We start from the raw sequence: 20,027 nt of genomic DNA on the forward strand, positions 1-20,027 counted from the left end.
AATCCTCCCGGTGGCCGCAGTTCCTCCCCCCAGCTGTGTTGCAGCTGCCAGCGGCCGCTCCCTCACTAGTCACTCTCCCTCTGTTGTCGAAAGGATCCGGTCTTCTGTCAGCGTCTCCCGGTCTCTTTACCGCATTCTCCCGTCCTCCGCTCCGTGGCCATGTCGGACCCGAGCGGGGTAGATGACGGCAGCGCCGGGCTGGAGGTGTCGGCCGCGGTGCAGAACGTGGCGGACCCATTGGTGCTGCAGAAGCACATCCGGAAGCTGGTGCCGCTGCTCCTGGAGGATGGCGGCGACGCCCCGGCCTCCCTGGAGGCGGCTCTGGAGGAGAAGAGCGCCCTGGAACAGATGCGGAAGTTCTTATCCGACCCGCAAGTGCACACGGTGCTGGTGGAGCGAAGCGCGCTCAAAGGTGAGGGCCCTTGCGGATGGGACCCCTCTCAGGGTGGCGTCCCTGGCCGGTATTGGGCCCTGTCAGTGATGTTGCTGTCTGGCTTTGTCTTGTAGCGCTGTACAGTGAGCAACCACCTCCTCCTGCCCTGACACTATCACCGGAACAGGCTGTGTCAACACTCCCAGATTGGGTCTGCAATAGAATACAGTAACCCCACCCCTGGCTGGTACCTGAGACCAAAGTGTTCAGCCTTGCTGTCAGTGGGCACGCTGGTGTCAGTGGTCACCCTGCAGCCAGTAACCCCCCTCCCCCGTGCTGCCTGGGACCAGAGTCTGCTGCTTGGTGTCTTTGGGCAAGCTGCAGTCAGTAACACCCCCCTTGTGGTGCCTGCCTGGGACCAGTGTGTGCAGCCTTGGTGTCAGTGTGCATGCCGCAGTCAATAACCCCCCCCCCCCCATGTTTTGATGTTTTGCCGTGGACCAGTGTGAAGCTTGGTGTCTGTGTGCATGCTGCAGTCAGTAAACCCCCACCCCTGTGGTGCCTGGAACCAGAGTGTGCAGCTTTGTGTCTGCAGGCAATAAATGTGCCAGCACAGTAGAGAAGTGACCCTTTCACACAATTATCTGCTTTTGTAAAACCCAGATTATAGCACATTTAGCACTTGCCACCTTTCCCTATAGCTCCACCTCAGTAAATACCATGGCAAAGTTACTATACTGCCCTGGTGCATTATAGCATCAAATTTATTCAGTGTGCTGTGAATAGCGCATGGAGCAAGCTTTCCGTGACTACTGTCTGTGTTGGAACCCTCCTGAGGTGCGAGCAGAAATCGGACAACACTAGGTCATGGTGTAGTGTTCATTCTAAAGCTGGGTACACATATGTACAATTTCCTTTTTCTTGCGACCGTTCGATCGACCGAATACACGTTCGGCCGTCCAAAACATACGACCCTTCTGCGCGTACACATATGTACAATTTTACTTGCGACGTCCGATGTACTCCCGTCCAAACAATCGCAAGAAGAAGTATATGAGAGACCCTGTAACCCTTTGCCTGCTGTTTTAACTAATGTGTGTATAATGCCTCACTGCTCAACACTTTAGACGCATCACTTTAAGACATTAATCAATGTTGAAGTTTTAATAGTGTGTATGGTGCCCTGAAAAGAGCTTCCAGCCCACTCTATTAAAACTTCAACATTGATTAATGTCTTAAAGTGATGCCTCTAAAGTGTTGAGCAGTGAGGCATTAAACACACATTAGTTAAAACAGCAGGCAAAGGGTTACAGGGTCTCTCATAATGCAGCATACCACCGTGCTTTGTCAAACTGTCAAGCATATCGATCGAACGTGCGTACACACTTCACTTTTGTTCCGATATGGAGCCGTCCTGTCGGATGAAATATTAAGCAGCAAAGAACCTTCGACCGACCGACCGTGGACGGCCAAGAGCGGTTTTGGCCGTTTATTGGTCGCACAGCAGCAATTGGGACAGCGTACACACCTATACAATCGAACGGCCGTTTGCCCCCAGATTGGAAGAACGGCCCGACGATTGTATATATGTGTACCCAGCTTAACACTTTGAAAACCCATGAAGTTCCTGTTCCCTGCCTGGGGTGTCGCTGTCTGCTGTGCTGTTTCTAGCACAGGTATGGAAGAGGAACTACATGGGTTTTCAAAGATGGCGGGTGCTAGAATGAACACTATGGTGCTGTATTGTGACCTAGCGTGGCATCTGGATCATGGTGGGCACTAGTTGGAGAATGCTGGTTGAGGAGGTCTCCCCTGTACTTGGTCTGATATACTGGATCTATCATCTGTTGGTGGTTGTAGAAGATTGGAGTTGAGAAAGGGCTAGTGTAAATCAATGCCGCAAGGGGGTTTTACTATTTACTTACACAAAATATTGGGGGTCTCCTGACATTTCTGTGTTTGGTCTCACAGAGGACGTTGGAGATGAAGGAGAAGAGGAGCGGGAATTCATTTCATACAACATCAATATTGACATACACTATGGACTGAAGTCCAACAGGTAATTCTCTAGCTCTAGAAATTACATCTGATTATACAGATATATCTATCTCTCACCCTCTCCTTGTTCATTTAAGCACCGTGAATCTTCACTGTCTGGGGTGTTGCTGTTGCTATTTATCAGTGCTAAAAAATACAGACCACACTGTGCTAGAATGAATACAAAGTGGAGACTCTTTTTCATAAAATTCTTTTTCATTTAAATTCTTGCTATTAACCTTGTTTAACCCCCCCCCCCCCTGTTTTTCTTTTGAGATGTTTATTTTATGTAGTTAAAGCTTTAATCGTTTGTTCCCTTCCGTAGCTTGGCGTTCATTAAACGCACACCTGTAATTGATGCAGACAAGCCAATCTCCTCTCAGCTGCGAGTACTCACGCTCAGTGAAGATTCCCCATACGAGACTCTGCACTCTTTCATCAGCAATGCTGTTGCTCCTTTCTTTAAGTCTTACATCAGAGAATCAGGGAAAGCAGACAGGTAATTGCAGTGTTTTTCTCCCCATCGTAATATGCCGCCTTGTACATTTCTGCTCCAGTCTGTACAGTGCTGTGCAATTCTTGTATATTTCCAGGGATGGTGATAAAATGGCTCCATCTGTGGAGAAGAAGATTGCAGAGCTGGAGATGGGCCTTCTGCACCTGCAGCAGAACATTGAGATCCCAGAAATTAGTTTAATGATTCACCCAAATATTACCAATGTCGCGAAGCAGTGCTATGAGAGGGGCGAGAAGGCCAAGGTCACGGATTTTGGTGACAAGGTGGAAGATCCAACCTTCCTGAACCAGCTGCAGTCTGGCGTCAATCGCTGGATTCGAGAAATCCAGAAGGTATTGTGCCCTCCTATTTTATTTCAAGCAAAGAGTAATGCTGGGTATACACTTGGTGATTCCTGGCACCGCCAACATGAACTATATATGTTGGGCCATGGGCAAACTATATTGCACATACACACTTGCTGATATCGGTCACTGACATCACCTGACCCATTCAGATGTAGCACACAGTAAAGGTGCTCATACACTTATCCGATTTGGACAGATTTTGTCCGGTTCCGACGGAATCTGCCGAAATCGGATGTGTTTGACCCCCCCTCCCCAAACCTGATGTGCGGACCTGTGTGCATTGGATTGGAGTGGGGAGGTCGGACGGGCTGCACATTTAATTTATCTCTCAGCCAATCGACATCACCAGTGGCTTCCCACCTCCAAGCAAATGCCACTACTAGCTCCCAGCCACCGTTCAGATCACATTACCCAGACCCCACGATGTGCCACTGACGGGGACCCCGTCGGGATGCTGATTGGCTGAGAGAATTTTCTTCAAAATATTTTTTTAATTCACCAGCCGATTCCTGGCAAATGCCATTACCAGCTCCCAGCTGGCCGCCCCCCGCCACTTCCACCTCCCCGGTAGTTTTTTTACATGTAATAAATTGCATGCGATTAATTGCATGTGTAAAATGACACCAAGTGCCAAATCGGTAGTGAGCCTCAAGGTGCAATCTGGTCAGACTTATCCTAAGGACACAAACAGAGCAACCCTTGCACAACACTTGAATCCCCCCCCCCCATAGTGCAGCATTAGCCTTTTTATTATATAATATACATGAATAGATTTTCTTATTTAGCAGTATCCCATCTTTGCCATATTTCAGCGCTGCTTGGCTTTTTTTGTTGCTTGTGGAGATCCATAATGGCAGCTGTAACAGCCATAGTGGAGCCATGTCTGATCTCCGCTGCTATAGAGATGGCCTAGATCTGTACTTTCATAGTGTAAACCTTTGTGCAGGTGACCAAACTGGACCGGGATCCGGCATCTGGAACAGCTCTGCAAGAAATCAGTTTTTGGCTGAATCTCGAGAGGGCGCTGTACCGTATTCAGGAAAAACGGGAGAGCCCAGAGGTTCTCCTTACTCTGGACATCTTAAAGCATGGCAAACGGTTTCATGCCACGGTCAGCTTTGATACGGACACAGGTAATATTTCTGAGCCTGGTAATTAGAAACTTGTTGTCCTCGCTAAATAGAGCTAATGATTTTATCCATGTTTGGGCAGGTCTGAAACAAGCTTTGGAAACTGTAAACGATTACAACCCTCTCATGAAAGACTTTCCTCTGAATGACCTCTTGTCTGCCACCGAGCTGGACAAAATAAGACAGGCCCTTGTTGCCATTTTTACCCATCTCCGAAAAATCCGGAACACAAAGTATCCGATTCAGCGAGCACTGCGACTGGTGGAAGCAATTTCCAGAGATCTCAGTTCTCAGCTGCTGAAAGTTTTGGGCACAAGGAAGCTAATGCATGTGGCTTATGAAGAGTTTGAGAAGGTTAGAACATTCGGTCATAAAGTTCTATTAAAGCATTTCTGTTCCACTTTTGCATGCATGTGAAGGATGCTGCAAGACAGAGTTTAAATGGTGTAAGAGATCCAGAATAGTAATCAGTAGTCAGGCTATTGGGGGGTGGTGGGATCGGTCCCGAGTGATATACCATAGAGGGGTGGTGAGAGGGTAACTGGATAATGGGGAGGGTCGGTCCTGAGTGAGATACCATAGATGGGAAGGTGAGAAGGGTGGTGAATGTGTAACTGTGGGTAATGGGAAGAATTGGTCCTGAGTGAGATACCATAGAGGAGAGGGTGAGGGGGGTAACTATGGATAACTTGGAGGACAGGTCCTGGGTGAGATACCATAGAGGTGTGGTGAGGGGGTTACTATGTATTATTGGAGAGGACTGGTCCTGGGTGAGATACCATAAAGTGTGAGTGAGGGGGTAACTATGGATAACGGGGAGGATTGTTCCTGAGATAGATACCACAGAGGGGAGGGTGAGTAGTGGGGTGGTAAGGGTGTAACTGGATAAGAGGGAGGGTCGGATATCGGTGAGATACCAGAAAGGGAGAAGTGAGCATCAGTGGACGAATGTAAATAATAGGAACAAGGCAGAAGCTACATTCCTAGCTTAGATTGGCCATCATACAGCAAGACCTTTCTTTAGCATGTGATTGGCGACAGAGTTCTCCTGGTGTTTAAAGCGCCAGAGTTTTATAAGTATTTCCACATTATTCCAAAGCAATTCTTATTCAGACTACATTCACATATTTATTCTAGTATTCATTCTAGCACCTGCCATCTTTGAAAACCCATGCAGTTCCTCTTCACTGCCTGGGGTGTCGCTGTCTGCTGTGGTGTTTCTAGCACAGGTCTGGTTTGCATATCAGTGCTGATATACAGACCACACTGTACTAGAAGCACTTCAGCAGACAGCGACACCTCAGGCAGTGAAGAGGAACTGCATGAGTTTTCAAAGATGGTGGGTGCTAGAATGAACACTACCTTTATGTTCATAGATATGGTGACCATTGTATTTGTTTAGTGGTGCATTTAAGTCCTAGGGAGACCTTTTAAATGACTATGTTGGTAGTCTGATTGGCGATTGGTTCTTCTATTAGGTCATGGTTGCCTGCTTTGAGGTTTTCCAAACCTGGGATGATGAGTATGAGAAGCTCCAAGTGCTACTGAGAGACCTCGTAAAACGGAAGCGAGAGGAGAATTTAAAAATGGTTTGGAGGATAAATCCGGCCCACAGGAAACTGCAGGCCCGTCTGGACCAGATGCGTAAATTCAGGCGGCAACATGAACAACTGAGAGCGGTGATTGTGCGGGTTCTTAGGCCCCAGGTACATGATTTTGTTATGATTGGCTTGAATGGATGAAGGTCCAACAATGCTCATAAAGTTGGACCACTCCAAGTTCTATGACTTGGGGCATTTTTTTACTTCTCTTCCATATGACTCTTTATTTTACAGGTCACTGCAGTGGCCCAGCAGAACCAGGGGGAAGTTCCTGAGCCTCAGGACATGAAAGTTACAGAAGTCCTGTTTGAGGCCGCAGATGCGAACGCCATTGAAGAGGTTAATCTTGCTTATGAGAATGTGAAGGAAGTCGATGGTTTGGATGTTTCAAAAGAAGGCACAGAAGCCTGGGAAGCTGCGTTAAAGAGATATGATGAAAGAATAGACAGAGTGGAGACCAGAATCACTGCTCGTCTCCGGGATCAACTGGGCACAGCCAAAAATGCCAACGAAATGTTCAGAATCTTCTCTCGGTTCAATGCTCTCTTCGTAAGACCGCACATCAGAGGCGCTATCCGGGAGTACCAAACTCAGCTTATCCAGAGAGTAAAGGATGACATTGAATCTCTTCATGACAAGTTCAAAGTACAGTACCCTCAGAGCCAAGCATGCAAGATGAGTCACGTCCGGGACCTACCTCCCGTTTCTGGCTCCATAATCTGGGCCAAACAGATTGACCGTCAGCTGACTGCCTATATGAAGCGAGTGGAAGACGTCCTTGGTAAGGGGTGGGAAAACCATGTAGAAGGCCAGAAGCTGAAGCAGGATGGAGACAGCTTCCGCATGAAACTTAATACCCAAGAAATTTTTGATGACTGGGCGCGAAAAGTTCAACAACGCAATCTTGGGGTGTCTGGGCGCATCTTCACCATCGAAAGCACACGAGCCAGGGGGAGGACTGGAAATGTGCTCAAGCTGAAGGTCAACTTCCTACCAGAGATCATAACGCTCTCAAAAGAAGTCAGGAACTTGAAGTGGCTTGGGTTCCGTGTCCCATTAGCCATTGTCAACAAAGCTCATCAGGCAAATCAGCTTTATCCTTTTGCCATATCCCTGATTGAAAGTGTCCGTACATACGAGCGCACGTGTGAGAAAGTGGAAGAGCGCAACAGTATAAGCTTGCTGGTTGCAGGACTGAAGAAGGAGGTGCAGGCTCTAATAGCTGAGGGAATAGCTCTTGTGTGGGAGTCCTACAAGCTCGATCCCTATGTCCAGCGCTTAGCGGAGACTGTCTTCAACTTCCAGGAAAAGGTATGTCCCGTCCTAGGCTTCATGCTTCCACTGGTCGACATGTATGTAGATTAAGACTGAAGAGCATTTGGTGTCTGTCTATCCAGGTGGATGATCTCCTTATAATTGAAGAGAAGATTGATTTGGAGGTCCGATCACTGGAAACCTGCATGTACGACCACAAAACGTTCTCTGAGATCCTGAATAGAGTCCAGAAAGCTGTCGATGACTTGAATCTTCACTCTTATTCCAACCTTCCCATCTGGGTTAACAAGCTTGATATGGAGGTAAGTTATTAATGATACCACCTTGTTTTGGGATCTATTGAAGCCTAATTAGATCTACACCTTTTCCATAATTAAACATTGAATACAGTTCATGATTTATTGCTTTCAAAATTAAATCAGCTCTATGGGGTTTTATAGGATGGTCCTTGTTTCAGTTAAACTTTGGGCAGCCTACAAGCATGACTGAGCCCACGTCTGAATATTTTATCCCATCATAGATCGAGAGGATCTTGGGTGTCCGACTACAAGCCGGCTTGAAGACCTGGACCCAGGTTCTCATGGGTCAGTTTGATGACAAAGCGGAAGTTGACATGGACACAGATGCTCCCCAAGTCAGCCACAAACCTGGTGGTGAGCCCAAAATCAAGGTAGGTAGTTTACTGTGTACTCCGTATATATCCTCCTGTTTCATATGTATTCTGTTAATGTGGTGTAACCTCTAATTGCAGAACATTGTCCATGAGCTCCGCATTACCAATCAGGTCATTTACCTGAATCCACCAATTGAAGATTGCAGATTTAAATTGTATCAAGAATTGTTTGCCTGGAAAACGGTGATTCTGTCGCTTCCCAGAATACAAAGTCAGAGATACCAGGTATCCTAGTGTATGTAGCGTCCTCTCCCCAGTTTTGTACCGGGCAAATTACTAACTACCTTTATATTGGCGTAGGTCGGTGTTCATTATGAACTGTCAGAAGAAGAAAAGTATTACCGGAACGCACTGACTCGCATGCCTGATGGCCCAGCTGGTCTAGAGGAAGCCTACAATGCCATTATGGGCATTGTGATGGAGGTGGAGCAGTATGTCAAGGTGAAAAAATACAAATAGGAATGTCTTCGTTATGGTACTCGTTATAGGATGTAATATAGGAATATGAGGTATCATGGGTGGGGGCTGCAGTTGTACATGTTTTATGCCATGGAATAGAAATGTAAGCCTCCTTCAGCTGCAGGCTATACCTCCAAGCATGTAATTTTATTTAGTACTTTTCATTTTCATATCACAAAAGCAGAGACCCATCGGGTTCATTGTAGCTCTTACCATAGTAAACGTTTAAAATCGTTTAGGCTTGCGAACGATGTACCTGGAACCGTGCTGGTACAGTAAGAATTTTTCATGATGCAATCGCTACATAAGAGTATATTTTGTTGTTATCCGGTATAATGCCTGGCTATTATATGACCACCTTTCTTCCATCTGTACCAGGTGTGGTTGCAGTACCAGTGCTTGTGGGATATGCAGGCAGAGAACATCTACAATCGCCTCGGAGAAGACCTCAATAAGTGGCAGGCACTGCTCGTCCAGATCAGAAAGGCCCGTGGGACATTTGACAATGCAGAGACCAGGAAGGATTTTGGACCAGTGATCATTGACTATGGAAAGGTTTGTTCAAGTGTTTGCTGCTCTAGAAGGTTCTTATACATATGAGAATGAAATGGAAATGGCAGCATCCTCTTATAGTATCCATGATTTCTTCTTTAAGTCCTCCTTATGCTGTCCCTACAGGTTCAGTCTAAAGTGAATTTGAAATACGACTCTTGGCACAAAGAGGTCCTCAGCAAGTTTGGTCAGATGCTTGGACAGAACATGACGGAATTTCATTCACAGATTTCAAAGGTGCGTCAGGGTGTCTTCTGAAATCCAGTCAGCAAATCTTTCCTGGATGGTTTCTTAACTGACATTATTTTTACTTTTAGTCCCGTCAAGAGCTGGAGCAACATTCAGTGGACACTGCCAGTACATCGGACGCGGTCACCTTCATTACTTACGTCCAGTCTCTGAAAAGGAAGATCAAGCAGTTTGAGAAACAAGTGGATGTAAATATCAGTTTTGCATTGTAACCTCTGCTGTCTCATGTACATGTCTCCACTATGTCCTTTTACCCCCACCTGCCAAACGCTCTCCTATCAGTCCCAGAGAGTCAGTGTGTGCACCTTGTTATCTGCAGCTATACAGAAATGGGCAGCGCTTGCTGGAGAAACAGCGATTCCAGTTCCCGTCTTCCTGGCTCTACATAGACAACATTGAGGGGGAATGGGGCGCGTTCAATGACATCATGCGACGCAAGGATTCTGCCATCCAGCAGCAAGTTGCAAATCTACAAATGAAGATCGTCCAGGAGGACCGGGCCGTCGAGAGTCGCACAATTGATCTGCTGACTGACTGGGAGAAGACCAAGCCTGTTGCCGTAAGATCATCTTGGTTTTCCATATTCAGTATTTGTATGATTCGGCATTTGATGAAGCTTCTCTTTAGTGAAGAGATAATTATGTGGATACATTTGTGTATTATTAATTTATGGGTGGGAAAGTCCTTGGGCATAAACTGAGTTCTGCTTATCCCTCTGACACATTAGATGTGTGTAGAAAGGCTGCGGGTGTGCCCATCCTCTACCTTTGCATTTATACAGGGCAGCCTACGTCCGGAGGACGCTCTACAGGCGCTCACAATATATGAAGGGAAGTTCGGCAGACTGAAAGATGACCGTGAGAAATGTGCCAAAGCGAAGGAAGCCTTGGAGCTAACGGACACCGGGTTACTGAGCGGTAGCGAAGAGCGTGTTCAGGTAATATCATGAAACATGCGTTATTTCCACCTCTCTTCATCCTCTCACCATTATTGTCTTCTAGCCTCCTCTCACTGGCATTGTCTTCTGGTCTTTCAGGTGGCATTGGAAGAATTGCAAGATCTAAAGGGTGTCTGGTCTGAACTTTCCAAAGTGTGGGAGCAGATTGACCAAATGAAGGAGCAACCATGGGTGTCTGTACAGCCACGCAAGGTACTGTCCATTCTCCTCATTTAATATGGCGGATACAAACACATGCCCAAGCTCACACAGCTTTCCTCTCTGTAGCTGCGGCAGAGCCTGGATGGCCTCCTGAATCAGTTGAAGAACTTCCCCACCCGGTTACGGCAGTATGCGTCCTATGAATACGTGCAGAGGCTGCTCAAGGGCTACATGAAGGTAAGGCGTCCATTCCCCTGGAGGCTGGATGTATTACTGCCCAGTACTGAGCTGCATGTTCCTCCTCACAGATAAATATGCTGGTGATCGAGCTGAAGTCCGAAGCCCTGAAGGATCGGCACTGGAAACAGCTGATGAAGAGACTGCATGTGAACTGGGTGGTGTCAGAGCTCACTCTGGGCCAGATCTGGGATGTGGACCTGCAGAGGAACGAGGCCATTGTCAAGGACGTCTTACTAGTGGCACAAGGAGAAATGGCCCTGGAGGAATTCTTAAAGCAGGTCAAAGGCTTTTTTTATATGTAATTTATACAAGAATATTAACATTCTGCTGCATTATAAAACACTTTTTTTTGTTATTTTCTTCCATTAATTATACATACACACATTTATACATATAATAGTAACATGTATGTTAGTATTATAGACCCCTTCCCCACTCAGAAGTACAGGCTTCCCCGTCCCATTGTAATCCCGTATAACAGTATGGAGATTTTACAATCTGTTTTACCAGGTTTAAGAATCCCAGTAAAAAAAAAATCACCAAAACTGTCCTTCTGATTTCTGAATACCATTGTGTAAATACTGTCTGCTCTTGCATGTGGCCCACATGCTGGCCAGCTATAGTCACTCAGCTAGGATATGCCCTGCCCCAATCACGCGCCCTCTCCTGCAATGTAACGTGGAATCGCTGAGGCCCAAATCTGCTGCTTTCTGCTTTCTGCTTTTGCTTCCAACTCCGAATTGGCCCCAATGGGGAACTATGTACTGCTGGACCCACTCTATATATCCAAACATCACCAATGTTCCACAGTGGTCACTGGGAAAGGATTTTATCATCATTTCCTAAAGTTAGTTTAAGTTTGGAGTCCCATTAGGTGTCTGTAATGTTCTTGCATTGTTCGCAGCACCTTCCCATTGACATGCTCCTAATTTAGCGGGTGTGCTGATTACTTCCAGATCAGAGAAGTGTGGAATGCCTACGAGCTGGACCTTGTAAACTATCAGAACAAATGTCGACTGATCCGTGGCTGGGATGATCTGTTCAATAAGGTGAAGGAGCACATAAACAGTGTGTCGGCGATGAAGCTTTCTCCGTACTACAAGGTACCGTGCTCAGAACCACCCGGCTTGTCTGCAGATATTGTTCCTTTGCGGCATCCGTTCACCTCTTGCTCTTATAAATTAGGTGTTTGAAGAGGATGCCCTGAGCTGGGAAGACAAACTTAACCGGATCATGGCGCTATTTGATGTGTGGATTGATGTCCAGAGACGATGGGTGTACCTGGAGGGCATATTCACGGGCAGCGCTGACATAAAGCACCTGCTTCCCGTGGAGACACAACGCTTTCAAAGGTATCTGCTCATATCTCTCTGCATACGAGATTATCTCTGCAGCCGAGAGCATCACTGAGTCCTGTTCTCTGTCCCCCAGCATCAGCACCGAATTCCTGTCCCTCATGAAGAAGGTCACAAAGTCTCCACTTGTCATGGACGTACTGAACATCCAAGGAGTGCAGAGATCTCTGGAGCGACTTGCCGACTTACTAGGCAAGATCCAGAAAGCACTGGGAGAGTATTTGGAAAGGGAGCGTTCCTCATTTCCACGGTAAGTTCTTGCCACTTTTTTTTTAATCCACATCTTTTTCCTTCGGGAGACATCAGGGGCCACAGCCTTACAGTGGGTAGTGAGTGGCAGAGAGCACCAGCACCCTAGAGGTTAAACTTGAACTGCCTCCCAGGCAGCCGGGCTCCTCTACCCCGCCTCCAGGCCAGGAAGCTCAGTTTTTTCAGGTGCTGGCAGGAGCCAGATGCACCTACTAGAGGGGCTGCTATTTTAGCAGCCTAACTTCATTTTCTTTTTCATTTTTCTTTTACACTGACCCTGTCAGTGACAGAGCAGCAGCACTGGGGGTCTGCACAGACCCCTGCGCTGCTGGCTCAATTATCCGGGTCCGGCGGTGAATCACCACTCATGGGTGGGGACCTGTAGCGGCCCCCCCGGCACTGGGGAGCATACAGCCGCCACCGGATGCCGGGGACCTGACAAGGTAACGCACTCCCAGCGCGATCGCGCTTGCAGTGCATTGTGGCAGTTCGGCAAGGGGGACCGCCGACTGCGCTGACAAGCGGTCGGCTGGTCCGCTACCCGCTCCCGGTAGACCACCAGGGAAACTGTTTGTGGGCAGCGGCGCCAGGTATGCGAGGCCTCCCGGTGCGCGCCGGATTCCTGCCATTTTTACCTGCGCCGCATGTGGACACCTCCCTGGGGGCCATTTGTCAGCAGGGGGAGAAGGCTCCCCCCACATCAGCCTCTCCACCCAGGGACAGTAGGCAGGGAACTGTGCTCAGCACAGAGAGTTCCCGCCACTGATATCCCTTCCTGCCTGCCTGCCTGTTGCATAGGAGCTCTCAGCGACCCGGAGTTCCACTCCTTCACTGCAGGGTCACTTGGGCAAGTCCCCCCCTGTTCCCCTCCTTCGGGACACTGTACAGTGCTGTGCTTCGAGTAGGAGCCTTGTGCTATTATTGCACTGCCCTTGTATGCTTGCCATCCTGTATTGCTAGTTATGTCATGCTGACTTAAGCTCTCTGTGTCCCTCCACACACATGCTAAGTCAGCATGACATAACTAGCAATACAGGATGGCAAGCATACAAGGGCAGTGCAATAATAGCACAAGGCTCCTACTCGAAGCACAGTACTGTACAGTGTCCCGAATGAGGGGGAACAGGGGGGACTTGCCCAAGTGACCTGGCAGTGAAGGAGTGTAACCCCAGACTGGCTGATAAGCTCTCTGTGTCTCTCCACACACATGCTGTGTCCCTCCAAACACATGCCATCAGCCAGTCTGGGGTTCCACTCCTTCACTGCTAGGCCACCTGGGCTCCACTATACCTCTCCTCCAGGAGTCAGGTTACAGACAGAGTTCAAGCTCCGGTCAGCTATTTCTGCAGAGCTCAGTGCAACATTGTATGTGTACTGTGGATTAACACCATCACTGACTGTCAGAAGCATATGGTGTTATCTGTACCATAGACTGCCTGCCTGTCTATATCTCTGCATTGTATTTCTATTACAAGCTGGCTGTGTACTGTGTAACAATATCACTGCCTGTCAGACGCATACGGTTATCTGTACCATATAGACTGCCGTCTATATCACTGCATTGTATGTCTATTACAAGCTGGCTGTGTAACACTATCCCTGCCAGTCAGAAAGGCTGCCTGCCTGCCTATGTCATTGCTATATAGGCCTAGAACTAGCTTACTGCGTTCTGTGGGGGCAGCACGGATGGTGTGATGGTTGACGTTACTACTTCACAGCGCTGAGGTCATGGGTTCAACTCCCACTATGATTATATATTCTTCCCGCATTGGAGTGGGTTTACTCCGGGTACTCCGGTTTCCTCCCACAATCCAAAATATAAAACATATGCTGTTAGCCGTACATATGAGCTAAATGTCTACGCCACCGCAAGGTATGCATAGGCTGTTGAGACCTCCCGGGTAAGACCCAGTGGAAGAGTGACCTCCGCCATGCTCAGGGCGAGGAAACCTTCCTAGCCCGGAAGTGCCCAGGGATGTTTTTGCATCACTTTAGGAGAGATCAGCTTTCCCTTGGATAGTAACCGTGGTCACCTTGCTGCGACGTGTCCTGTAGGCTTCCACTAGAAGTAACATTTGTAATATGAGATTTAATGTTTTCCTTGTCTAGATTCTACTTTGTCGGTGATGAAGACCTGCTGGAGATCATCGGTAACAGCAAAAATGTGGCCAAATTGCAGAAACACTTCAAGAAGATGTTTGCTGGAGTATCCAGCATCATTTTGAATGAGGACAGCTCTGTTGTGTTGGGAATCTCTTCAAGAGAAGGGGAGGAGGTAAGTACGTCTAGATAAGGGGCCTGATTCAGTGGCAAGTATTCAATGCCGGTGCGAGCGGCCGGCGAGGGGGTTAAACTGCGAGGATCACAGAAAACCAGTGATCCTCGCAGTTTAACCCCCGCACCGGCCGCTCTCACTATGCAACGTTCCGGGGGAATCCTCGCTGTCACAGAACTGCGAGGATTCCCCTAAACTGCGAGAGCCGCGGCTAGTGCAGCAAACTCGCTGTAATTAGCCTCGATTCTCGCAGTTTTTGGAGGCACATTCGCAAATTCGAATGAGGGGGGTCAGTTGAATACTGACAGGATGAGCGGTGACTGCGAGCAAAAAGTCCTGCTCGCAGTCATCGCTCGCCCACGGCATTGAATATATGCCTTTGATGTGCGCTAATACATGTGCAGCAGTCTGGGAAAGTGTCTGCGGCAGACGTCAGGGGCCACAGGGATAACAGTGGGTAGAGAGTGAGGTCACAAACCATTCCAGCACCAGAAAGGTTAAACCTCTTGACTGTCCTCAGGACAGCCCAGCTCCTCTCCTCTACCCCACCTCCTAGGCCAGCTACTTTCAGTTTTAGTCGTGCTAGCAGGAGCCAACATGCACATTATAGAGAGGGGCTGCCTTATGCAGCCTTACTTCTTTTTTTTAAAGATGTTCTTTTTCTTTTTACACTGACTGACCCGATTAAATTCACATATACCATCAACAGTGATACTATTAACTATTTGGATGTCACTCTAAGGAAAACAAATCATGTTATCGTGACCTGTTTGTATCACAAAGATACAGATAGAAATACGTTATTGCAATACAGCAGCAATCATGCCCCTTCGTTGAAAAAAGGATTGCCAAAATCCCAAATGATCCTTGTTGCGCATATCATCAGTGACCGATCTACCCTGGAAGACAATCTGGATAAAATGCTCACAAAATTTTTACGAGGCTATGACCTGAAACTACTAAGGAAATATAAATCACAGGTGATGCAAATCCCCAGAGCTGCTATTATCTTCATGTCCAAAAAATCCACCTTCAATAAAGTACCTTTCGTGACCACCTATACCCCTGGCAGCCAAGTGCTACCTAGAGCGGCACATGCTGTATAGTCTATCGTAACCAGTGATAAAACTTGGCAGTATTGTTTTTTGTAAAAAACATGGCAAAGTTATCGTCGGGGACAAAATCTAAGATGTTGGTGAGAACCAACATTACCCCAGAACCCCAAAAAAGCTTGTTCAATATACAATACAAAAAAACGGATGCTACAGATGTCAGTCATGTACAACTTGTAAAAACATGCTCACTGGTAACGAATTCCACAGACAGGCCAAAAATTCAAAATCAAACACGTGCTGTCATATAAATCACAATTTATAGTATATTTTATCATATGCCCATGTAATAAATACTATGTGGACCAGACAATAAGAACTTTCAGAGAATGCATGACGCTCCATCGATCTGCTATAAATGCCAGCCTGTTGGGAGAAAAAAATTGAACAACCAGTCACAAGACACTATAAACAATGTGGACACAATTTGGCCAGTCTACGTAGTATGATCATTGACCATATCCCACCCCTTAGCCGTGGAGGTGATCGACACAAACTCCTAAACCAGAGGGAATCCGAGTGGATATTCAAATTGAACTGTCTATCACCAGTGGGACTGAATGAGAAAATCACATGGAATATGTTTATATGAAAAATTGTGGCCCGTGAGATCAGTGAAATAAGTACATAGGTGGCTATGGTATTACCCTTTAAAGGTTTTCCACAGAAGTCTTGAATAGCATTTATATAGTAATAATCTGTGTTTACACAGATTATCTATAATTTATACTTCCATTATCCGCGTTGTACTATGCTCCATTAGCTGTATGATTCACATGACATTGGTTTAGTATATTGTAGCAGCTTATAGTCACATTTTGTTTGTCACTTTTTATCCAACTAGTTGTAAAGTTGGTCTTAGTCAATCTGTCTACAGCGGGGTGGCCGTGAGGAGGGAGCGTCTAAGGTTACCTAGACAATGACCAAGCACTGCAGGGCGGAGTCGCGTCCCAGGAAGCGGACCTCATACAAGGCCGCTCCCTTAGACACCTGAACACGCTGCTACAAATAGACAAGAGAGCACACAGCTCGGTTTTCTTTCTTTCTTCCTAGCACTCAAGCACTTTAATGCACGCATCCTGATGAAATGACCTATACGGTCTTGAAACGTTGATGGCATAAAGATGTAATTTTTGCACAATATATCTGATTTTGTTTAAACGACCGAGTGCCGCCTGATTCTTTGGACTAGGAAAGAATACCTGCTGGATATCACCTCTTGAGGAAGGCACCGGCAACTTTACTATATCGACGAGAGTGCCAAACAGACATATATATGTGTGTGTGTGTGTGTGTGTGTGTGTGTGTGTGTTTCTGTATGGGTTCCTCTTCCTTCTATCTTGACTCCTGCCTGGTTGCAAACTGAAAGTAGTTGGCCTAGGAGGCGGGGTAGGGGAGAGGAGCTGGGCTGTCCTGAGGACAGTCAAGAAGTTTAACCTTTCTGGTGCTGGAATGGTTCGTGACCTCACTCTCTACCCACTATTATCCCTGTGGCCCCTGATGTCCTCGAAGAAAGAGATTTAACAGATCTAAATCTCGTTATCCTAATACACAGTGGTGGTCGCAGATCATTCCACAAGACTCACTGATGATCCCCTTTGGTTGCAGAGAATGGCTGTGGCACCATGTTTTCTGTGTAGAAGATGGCAGTTGTAGGCTGCTACATGCCCCCAAAAAGTTGCATAACAGCGGTTTATGCAGCTACACCCCTTTGCTGACACCCAAAAGTCCCAGAATCGCAATCCATCTGCTGAGAAATGCTGAATGTAAGCAGCATCACTAAGGTACCTCAGAGTATGCACAGAGCGACTGTGTTGCTTGTACATAGACGCATAGTGGGCATCTCTGGACCAGGCCCTAGAGGTAGAACCCTCCACCATTTGTGCAGATCTGTAGTTGTGCAGGATTTTTATAACCAGTTGTTGCTGGTTCTTCACAGGTGATCTTCAAGACTCCAGTGTCCATCACAGAGCATCCAAAGATCAATGAATGGCTGACTCTGGTGGAGAAGGAAATGAGAGTGACCTTGGCAAAGCTGTTGGCTGAGTCAGTCACTGAAGTGGAAATCTTTGGGAAGTCCACCGCCATTGATTCTGCCACGTACATCTCATGGATTGATAAGTACCAGGCAGGTCTCATCTGTAACTTATTTTAGCTGCTGTTGTATGTAATGGTTCCCTTGCTTGACATGGGCTGTGTTCTCCTCTGTATGCAGGCTCAGCTCGTGGTCCTTTCGGCTCAAATTGCCTGGTCAGAGAATGTGGAATCTGCACTCAACAGCGTGTCTGAAGGAGGAGGAGATCCGCGCCCCTTGCAGTCTGTGCAGACCAACGTGGAGGCCACACTCACGGTCTTGGCAGACTCCGTTTTGATGGAACAGCCACCTTTGCGCAGGAGGAAACTGGAGCACTTGGTAATGGTCACTTTTTCAGCCTATTTAATTTCATTTTTTGATTCTGTGTTGTGTTCGATATTTCTAAGATGATGTCGTCTGACAGATCACAGAACTGGTGCACCAAAGGGACGTCACAAGATCTCTCACAAAGCTCCAGGTTGACAACCCCAAGTCCTTTGAGTGGCTGAGTCAGATGAGGTTCTACTTTGATCCAAAACAGACCGATGTTCTGCAGCAGCTCTCCATCCAGATGGCAAATGCCAAATTCAATTACGGCTTTGAGTACCTGGGTGTCCAGGATAAACTTGTGCAAACTCCTCTGACTGATCGTTGCTACCTGACGATGACCCAGGCTCTGGAAGCAAGGCTTGGAGGGTCACCTTTTGGTACATTTTTAATGCATGATAAATATGTATTAGGTTTATGAGCAATGTAGAACTATTCCTAAACTGTTCTGTTAATAGGTCCCGCGGGTACTGGAAAAACAGAGTCCGTCAAGGCCCTTGGACACCAGCTTGGCCGCTTTGTGCTGGTTTTCAATTGTGATGAAACCTTTGACTTTCAGGTAGGACATTGGGAAATGCTCCATCTGCCGGGATGATGCACTACCTGTGTGTTATAACTGCATCCCTCCCCCCTCTCACCTTCAGGCTATGGGCCGTATTTTTGTGGGCCTGTGTCAGGTCGGAGCTTGGGGCTGCTTTGATGAGTTTAACAGACTGGAAGAACGCATGCTGTCCGCAGTTTCTCAGCAAGTGCAGTGCATCCAGGAGGCCCTGAGGGAGCACTCTATTCCAAACAGAGACCGAAGTAAGAACTCGCATGTACTTTGTTACTTGTAACAGTTTAGTTAAGATTTTTAGTGGAACCTGTTGCAGACCTTACATTATCAGCTGAGCAGATGGGATAATAGTTAGCAGGGTTGCCTGTTGCCACTTTGCATCTGTCTACAGATTTGTGTTCTGCAATATTTCAGCTCTCACAATCACCTGTGAGCTGCTGAATAAGCAGGTGAAAGTCAGCCCTGACATGGCAATCTTCATCACCATGAACCCTGGATATGCTGGAAGATCCAACCTGCCAGACAATTTAAAGAAGTTGTTCCGCAGCTTGGCCATGACAAAGCCAGATCGCCAGCTGATCGCCCAGGTCATGCTGTACTCACAAGGCTTCCGAACTGCCGAAGTGCTGGCCAACAAAATCGTGCCCTTCTTCAAGTAAGGAAGCATTGTGCGACTGCCAGATGGAGTAATGGGTACAGTAGCAGCTTTGTGTAACAGGGACTCTGTAATTATGTGGTTTTGCAGATTGTGTGATGAGCAGCTCTCCTCTCAGAGCCACTACGACTTTGGCCTGCGAGCTCTGAAGAGCGTTCTCGTGAGTGCTGGCAATGTCAAGAGAGAGCGCATTCAGAAGATCAAAAAGGAGAAAGAGGAGCGTGGAGAAGCTGCTGTTGAAGGAGAAGTGGCAGAGCACCTGCCCGAACAAGAGGTATGGTAACAGCCCTTTATTCCACACTCTGCTCTATTGTTATTGCCACCACTATCTGAGTACTAGCTAATACTCAATAAACCTGTACTGTGTCGCTATTCAATGTTTTCACTCGCAGATACTGATCCAAAGTGTGTGCGAGACCATGGTGCCCAAGCTGGTTGCAGAAGATATCCCACTGCTGTTTTCTCTGTTGTCTGACGTGTTCCCTGGAGTCCAGTACCATCGAGGTGAGATGACTGCACTTCGAGAGGAACTGAAGAAGGTCTGTCAGGAGATGTATCTGACCTACGGAGATGGAGAGGAAGTCGGTGGCATGTGGGTGGAGAAGGTAAGTCTTTGCTATGTGCTCCAATAAGATGCTGATTTGCTGAAGCATATTGCATGTAATCGACATGTATTTCTCCTTCATCCACTAGGTGGCACTGGAGTTGGTGGGGAATAGAGGGTGACCTCTGGGAGCATGGGCACTTTAAGAAATTTATAAGTGTGGCTAACTCCTCCCCTATACTTCCCAGTCTTAGAATGTGCCCTCCTGGAGCTGGGTGCTGTGTTTGCTCTCTCAGGGCAAATAGAAATGTTATTTTCGATTAGGTTT

The 20,027-nt window shown here is 47.2% G+C and overlaps 1 protein-coding gene across 1 annotated transcript in view; it reads left to right on the top strand.

Moving 5' to 3' along the window:
* Positions 1-20,027, top strand: part of DYNC1H1 (dynein cytoplasmic 1 heavy chain 1) — a 74,344-nt gene continuing 54,317 nt past the window's right edge. The window contains exons 1-32 of the mRNA XM_083167281.1: positions 1-412; positions 2,345-2,432; positions 2,736-2,909; positions 3,004-3,259; positions 4,221-4,407; positions 4,487-4,758; positions 5,883-6,110; positions 6,240-7,316; positions 7,403-7,582; positions 7,801-7,950; positions 8,032-8,178; positions 8,254-8,394; positions 8,791-8,967; positions 9,091-9,201; positions 9,282-9,401; positions 9,533-9,772; positions 9,995-10,150; positions 10,250-10,363; positions 10,439-10,549; positions 10,621-10,830; positions 11,509-11,655; positions 11,738-11,904; positions 11,984-12,157; positions 14,266-14,431; positions 17,483-17,671; positions 17,759-17,956; positions 18,042-18,324; positions 18,403-18,503; positions 18,589-18,748; positions 18,915-19,155; positions 19,246-19,429; positions 19,548-19,760. Coding sequence (XP_083023407.1) covers positions 160-412; positions 2,345-2,432; positions 2,736-2,909; positions 3,004-3,259; positions 4,221-4,407; positions 4,487-4,758; positions 5,883-6,110; positions 6,240-7,316; positions 7,403-7,582; positions 7,801-7,950; positions 8,032-8,178; positions 8,254-8,394; positions 8,791-8,967; positions 9,091-9,201; positions 9,282-9,401; positions 9,533-9,772; positions 9,995-10,150; positions 10,250-10,363; positions 10,439-10,549; positions 10,621-10,830; positions 11,509-11,655; positions 11,738-11,904; positions 11,984-12,157; positions 14,266-14,431; positions 17,483-17,671; positions 17,759-17,956; positions 18,042-18,324; positions 18,403-18,503; positions 18,589-18,748; positions 18,915-19,155; positions 19,246-19,429; positions 19,548-19,760 — 6,615 coding nt within the window. The 5' untranslated portion in view covers positions 1-159. The remainder of the gene's footprint in view (positions 413-2,344; positions 2,433-2,735; positions 2,910-3,003; positions 3,260-4,220; positions 4,408-4,486; positions 4,759-5,882; positions 6,111-6,239; positions 7,317-7,402; positions 7,583-7,800; positions 7,951-8,031; positions 8,179-8,253; positions 8,395-8,790; positions 8,968-9,090; positions 9,202-9,281; positions 9,402-9,532; positions 9,773-9,994; positions 10,151-10,249; positions 10,364-10,438; positions 10,550-10,620; positions 10,831-11,508; positions 11,656-11,737; positions 11,905-11,983; positions 12,158-14,265; positions 14,432-17,482; positions 17,672-17,758; positions 17,957-18,041; positions 18,325-18,402; positions 18,504-18,588; positions 18,749-18,914; positions 19,156-19,245; positions 19,430-19,547; positions 19,761-20,027) is intronic.

Source organism: Crinia signifera, chromosome 12 (assembly GCF_055691185.1).
Source record: "Crinia signifera chromosome 12, ASM5569118v1, whole genome shotgun sequence".
Taxonomy (NCBI): Eukaryota; Metazoa; Chordata; class Amphibia; order Anura; family Myobatrachidae; genus Crinia; species Crinia signifera.